General features: G+C 28.8%; 1 protein-coding gene across 1 annotated transcript; it reads left to right on the forward strand.

Moving 5' to 3' along the window:
- The first annotated feature begins 1,245 nt into the window (after positions 1-1,245).
- On the forward strand, positions 1,246-6,977 carry LOC145125776 (coniferyl alcohol acyltransferase-like). Its single transcript, XM_079061192.1, has 2 exons — positions 1,246-2,017; positions 5,825-6,977. Exons 1-2 carry the CDS (start codon positions 1,268-1,270, stop codon positions 6,776-6,778), a joined length of 1,704 nt encoding a protein of 567 aa, XP_078917318.1. The 5' UTR covers positions 1,246-1,267; the 3' UTR covers positions 6,779-6,977.
- Positions 6,978-7,372: the final 395 nt, after the last annotated feature.

Genomic DNA, 7,372 nt, shown 5'->3' on the forward strand with positions numbered 1-7,372 from the left:
CTACTTCAGTTCGTCTACCAAACGTTTGTTTTCTTCAACTTCCATGGCGAACTCAACATCACGACTGGCTTTAGCAGCAGTAGTTACATCATGCAACATCTCAAGCATAAAAATCCTAGTCTCCGGTCTTCCAGGGTAACTGTTATCTTTCATTAGTTGCAACTAATATTTAAGAGCGTTAAAGACATTCTTGTAATGTGGTGTCAACTCAACACCGATCCACCTGAAGAACTTACACTTTTCAGTTGCCATCTTCATCTACAAAGAAACATACCAAACAGGATATCAGGTTACACGGAGCACATAAACCTCATTTTCACATCAATGAAGATTCTTGATTTTGGGTGAAAAAAACGACATTATCGACATTAGTAAACCTTAAATTTGACATTATTGCCAGTATTTCATAACCGTAAATCCGCATTATCGACTACACATTTGAAGAAGATGATGATTACCATCGACTCGACACATGTGTGAAATATGCGAGATGAATTCTTGTCAAACCACGACATGCTTTCAATGCTTCGCATTGGATGACGACAATCACACTACGAGCCTCGATGCGTACGAACAACAACCGTTTGGTTCTCCAAGCTTTGTGATCCATATGAAAAAGCAATCGAAGATAAATAATTTTTTAAGGGTTCAAGAGCGACAAAGAAAGGTTATAAAAGGGAAATGACATTGTAGTTGCGGTCTTCATTTAGGGAATGAATATGTAGCTTATTTATGAAACTAGTGAGTCAGCTGCCAAGTGTGTATCTATGTGGACAATAATGTCCTCATCTACGCTATGAATTGAAGATGAACGGTAATACTAAGTTACAATTTACATTGGTATTAAACATGTATTTTTTGAGCTCGGTGTGTGTAAAGACCAAAACAAAACAAAAATGGTTTTTTAAAATCTTATGTAAAACGTTCCAAAAATTAAAAAATAAAATCAAGAAAACAAAATCATGATGTACAATCATATTTTCATGTAAATTAAAAGTTAATATATACGAAAATTCTATTTTTTTTTTTATCAAACTTCAGCGTAGAAGTGCTCTACATAAATATATAAGCGGTTCAAAATCTTGAAAATATCGTTATGCCTATGCAAGATTTTTATTTATTTATTTATTTATTATTATTATTATTATTATTATTATTATTATTATTATTATTTTGATCTTCTGGTCCTTAAAATAATGCATTATAATCACTATAAATCAAGCAAGGATTCGATCGTGTCAACTCATCAACCTTCTAAGCCAACTCTATGCTCTCGTTTACGAACATGAGAAAATGTTATCATCTTCTTTTCCTTGGAAGATCCAGAGGTCAATCTATCTCAACTAATAGATGGGCTCAAGGAATTGGTTTCATCAGATCACACCATCTCCGCCACCATCCTCAATCACCACCGCCACCAGCATCACAAGATGGACCCCTACTCTTTTCCTCTTTTAACGTCTCAAGAAACCGATACTATGTGGGTAGTACTACTTCTCACAATTACTCTCGAGCAACCTTTTCTAATCTTAACCTTAATCATCACCATGCTCAACTCTCCACCCTCCACACGTTAGAGCTCGCCAACCATATGGCTGACAACCCACTCGATTACAAAGTGACAGTGAAGGATAGCGAATTCATTTCCGCAGCTCATGCACCAACTCACGAATTCTGGATCCCGCTATCCAACTTAGACTTACTCCTACCGCCACTTACCGCCGGAGTTTTCTTTTGCTACAAGAAAAATGATGACAGTAGTGCCATGTCAACGGAAACGGTTGTGAAAACCTTAAAGAAATCTTTGGCGAGTGTGCTTTCCACATTTTATCCCCTCGCCGGAGAGATAGTGCCAAACAGGCTTGGGGAGCCGGAGGTACTCTGCAACAACAATGGTGTTGAGTTTATACATGCTCACGCTGACGTGGACCTGCAAAACCTAGATTTACACCACCCTGATGAAACCGTCAAGGGGAAGTTGGTCCCTAAGTTAAATCGTGGTGTGATTTCTGTTCAGGTAAAAGCAAGCCCCATTAAATATTGTTATTTAATCATAAGTTTAATAAGTGAATAGAAATATATATAGAATTAATACGAACTTATCTAGTTATCTCATATAATCGTTATTTTCGGTAATATATTTATTTTGTTCAGTTTAGTTAACATACCTTAATTTCATTCGGAAATTTAATGTATACCATAAAGTGAAAAAAAAAGTATGTAAAATAAACTAAAACAATATTTGTTATTGCCCATGCAAAAAAAAAAAGTGTTTCCAAACCATTGGAAATTATCATAGTTAATTTAATTAAAATTACGTTCATATATACTTGGGTTATTATGACAATCTAATTTTATAAAAGTTTATGCAAATGGAGATAAAGTTTTTATTTATTTATGTAAAAATTTTACAAAATTAATGAATTAAATGAGTACTAGGTTCGGCCTACCGGATCAGGAAATTTGACATAAAACCATTGTAAACAGTAAAAGAAATATAGACAAAGCATCTCAAATAAGTCAACTACAAAACACCTTGAATCATTTGGAAACGTATAGACACTTATTTGCTTTGCGAATAGTGATTTCGAAAAAAATAAATACATAAATAAACTCGTAAGACACTAAGACTACGCTATTTCATATGTTGTAAAATCTGTACGAAACTTGAAACCTTATAGTAATTAACTCATTTACCTGGACTTGCTTAAAAGGTGACTGGAACAAAACTATTATCGAACCGTTATTGATTAGTAGTTGACGACTTTAGGCCAATAACTTAATTTTTAATAATATCCTTTAAGATTTAAATTAATAATACAGCTGGTAGTTAAATTAAATAGTATAATTTGGTCAAAATGTACGCATCTAACGTACTGAAAGAGGTAAAGCTTATTGATTTCCTTCAAGGCTAATGTTTCTCCTTATTTTATAGCTTGCCGTTGATTTCTAACCTTCAAAATTTTAAAAATATTGCTATGTTATTAGTTGACTAGTCTACTTAATTATTTGAATATATTTTAATATCTTTAGTTGATCATATCATATATAACATGTCAACAACCATTAACACGAGAGTTGAAGTCGTATCTATTTATAGTTCCCATAAAACTAGATGTATATGTGTTTCTTCATGCTTAGATATGAAGAAAGAATATATGCTTGTATCCATTTTTTTATTGTGACGAAAAGATAAACTTCATTACTTTTTATCTATCACTTATCTAAAAATTAATCTAAGCTTTATTTTTGGCATTCGCGATTATAAAATTTCATGAAAATGAAATTCATCTTGACACGTAATAATTAGCTTTTTTAAGCTTTTTTGATTTGTCATTTTGGCAAAACCAAATAATAATTTATAAGCTAGTTTTGTTAAATTTTAAAAACTATACAACTAACATTTTAATGAGTTTATTAATATTTTATTATTTATAGAAAAAACTTAAACTTCTACATGACTTTTTATTTTGTTTTACATATTTTAATTAATTTATCAACTAGTTTTATCAAATATTTATATATATTTTTTATCAGTTATCTTATTATTTATTAGATTACAATTAGCTTTTTTGCTAAACTAGCTTTTTAGTTACTCATCAAATATAGACTAATAATCAGTATAATTAATCATATCTTATGTCGTTATCTTATGTCGTGAAACATTACAAAACCTTTCAGGTTTTCTCGTTGTCCTCGTCTTGATTACTTGTTTTAAACATATTAAACATCAAGGCCAATATGTAGATTTTGAAGGCCTTTTGTGAATTAATAATAAAAAAAATGCTTCGTAAAAATAATTTAAAGAGGTGAGTTTTGGTGGAAAAAAACTAAAAAGTGAATTAAAATGTACAGATACATATCTATAATAGTTGGGATAAATACGTAAGGTATATATGAAAGTTGATTTAATAAAAGAAACTAAGAAATGAAAAGAAGGGTAGATTGTAAAGTATGAAGCAGCATTAAAATGTAACTTTGAATAAAAACTTATCTTTGGAGAAATAACAGCAACAAGACAAGAACACGAGTGTTTAGGCAAAGAAAACGGCGCGCAAGACAACTAAACCTCAAGATTCTTATGAATATATATATATATATATATATATATATATATATATATATATATATATTCGAATAAAATGGTATATATTAACACAATAATTAAATAATTAATTTGGCTAAAACATAAACCATGTACTATCACATATCCACAGTTTAATTAACAAAGATTATCATTAAACTAGAAATCTTGTTAAAAAATATATAAAAATATTGTAAATTATGATAAATTTTATACAATAAATAAAATAAATATAAGAAAAAAAATACATGATCATTCAGTTGTAAATGATCAGTTTTTACTGTTAATAATCTTTTATATATATATATATATATATATATATATATATATATATATATATATATATATATATATATATATATATATATATATATATAATTAAATGTTTTAGGATCATTATGATCATTTTTTCAACAATTGTTTTATAACTTATCTTATATTGAAAAAATAAATATATGTAAATTTTTTTAACTTCTACCTATATTAATATTCGAAGAAAAAAAATTGCATATAACTTAAAATGTACACCATATGCATATTAGTAAAAACCATTTGTTTTGAGTTATTTTCCATCTGTGTGTTAATATGTACATATGCAGATGTACACATATGCATATTTTCATTAGTGTATATGTGCATATGTTACACATTTTACGTAAAAAGAAAAAAAAAATCTTTTTTTCTCGAATATCAATATAAAAGGAGGTTAATAAATAATGAATTTAGATACTTTTAGTTTTTTTTTATATGAGATAAGCTCTAAAACAAAAATTAAAAAATAATGCATCTTTGAGTTTCTACTTATCACATTTTTTTAAAACTTTTTCTTCATATTATTTTTTTTAAACGTCTTAGAGTTAATTGTCTAAGATGTTGATATATATATATATATATATATATATATATATATATATATATATATATATATATATATATATATATATTCTAATAAAATAATAGTTTTATTCTCCTTTTGACATATTTTATCCTATTAGACCTCCTAATTAATGCATATTTTATTATTTTTTTGTCATGTATCACCCTATTATGCTTCATAATTAATGAATGTCATTTGTCAACCTATTGTTTCTCCATTTCAAATTTTAAATTTCCCACTTTAATTACATTAAATTAATAATATTAGAATAAAATTTTTAATAAAATTAATACAAATTATAAAGTGATATAATTTCACATATTTATTTAAATCAATGATTACAAATTTATATAACTAAAAATATCTCTTAATTAATAATTTATTTAAATTAATTGATTAATAAGTTTGAGTTTTTACTATAAAAGTTTAATTAATTTTGTAACCGTGGTTCTCACGGGTTATAAACTAATATATATATATATATATATATATATATATATATATATATATATATATATATATATATATATATATATATATATATATATATTACGTGAGGATCTCATTGAATACAAAATAAAAATATATTGGAAAATTTTGAGAACAGGTGGCGATATATAGAATTATTTTTGATATATTAGATTAGTCAACGAAGGGTTAAGTGGAGTGATTCTATTGTAATGAAAATATAAATCGTGTATTGTTAGTTAAGTGTCACCCACAAGCAAAAAAAAGATATTGGATAACAAATTTTCGTAGATGTAGACAGCTAGAAAGATCGATCAAATATCATGATCTATTTGCACATCAAAAAAGTAACTTTTAAATATTAAGGCTAAAAATGTGCTTTTTAAATTAAACAGGTGACAGAGTTAAATTGTGGAGCAATAATACTATCAGTTGCTTTTGACCACCGTTTAACAGATGCTCAATCTTGCAATGTGTTCTTGGCTGCATGGGCTGACATTGCCCAATTCAATAAAATTTCAACTATTCCATCTTTTCGCTCTTCAATTCTTAGCCCAAGACGCCCACCGTGTCATGACACAACCTTTGGCGATATGTACATTCCAATATCATCAATCCCTCCCCCACCATCGTCCTATGAGGACATACTTTTTAGTCGTATCTACTATATTAGTGTTGAATCAATTAACCGCCTTCAGTTGCAAGCAAGTACAAAAGAAACTAGAAGAAGCAAACTCCAGTCATTTACAGCATATATATGGAAATTATTAGCTGAAGAAGGTGATGATGATGTGAACAAAACATCTAGGGTGGGTGTCATTGTTAGCGGACGAAATCTCCTAACTGGAAATAGCAAGGAAGAAGCGTCTTTGTTAAAAAATCATTATGGAAACATACTCTCTATCCCATATGGCAAGGAAAAAAATCATCATCTCCACGAAATGACACTTCATGAAGTCGCAAACAAGGTTCATGAGTTTGTAAACAAGACAGCAAACGAAGAACATTTTAGAGGATTAGTTGATTGGGTAGAGTTGCATCGTCCAGAGCCAGGAGTTGCAAGGGTATATTTCAAGCTACAAGAGAATGATGGGGACGCAATAGTTGTTTCATCTGGACAAGGTTTACCAATTAAGAATATGCAGTTTGGATGGGGAGAGCCAAAGTTTGGATCGTATCATTTCCCTTGGGGTGGTGTAACTGGATATATAACTACAATGCCTAGTGCGAAGAATAATGGAGATTGGGTTCTTTACGTGCATCTCAAACAAGAACATTTGGATTTGATCAACAGTAAGGCATCTCACATCTTCAAGCCCTTGACTAATTCTTATTTAGATATTCGTTAATGCACCTGAAATTTAATGTTTTTGTATATGTTTTGTATATATGTCCCCTTTCAATTTTTCTTACTTCTTTTATGTGTGCTTTTTTACCTGAAATTTACGTGTATAAAGGATAATCTTAAGACAAGATGATAAGATTGCAAACTGTGCGTTTAATGTATTATACTTGGTTTAAATAAAATTTTCTTTTTATATTTTTAAATCTAGTACATCTAGACTCAACATCAAAAACCATAAAGGACTAAATGTTAAAGCAAAGAATATGATTCTTCTATTCACAAACATTCAAATTATTTTTTGAACAATTATACTTTTATCAAAAAGAATAGACAAAAAAAAAAAAACCAAAAAGACTACCACAAAACCACCCATACATCCAATGGAAAACAACAATAAATAAATAAATAAATAAATAAATAAATAATAATAAATATTAACGCCCTTAATGTTTTTTTTTAGTTCGAAATAAGTTTTTGTCCCTTTACCATTGAGTCTCCATCTAAGCTATCAATCGCGCGCTATAGCGGTGCTATAGCGTTTTGCGGTGGTCAAGAACCGCTATTTTCAGTTTAGCGTTTTCGTTTTGCGTTACTGCTA

Source organism: Lactuca virosa, chromosome 7, assembly GCF_052849685.1.
Source record: "Lactuca virosa cultivar CGN04683 chromosome 7, Lactuca_virosa_CGN04683_v6, whole genome shotgun sequence".
Classification (NCBI taxonomy): domain Eukaryota; kingdom Viridiplantae; phylum Streptophyta; class Magnoliopsida; order Asterales; family Asteraceae; genus Lactuca; species Lactuca virosa.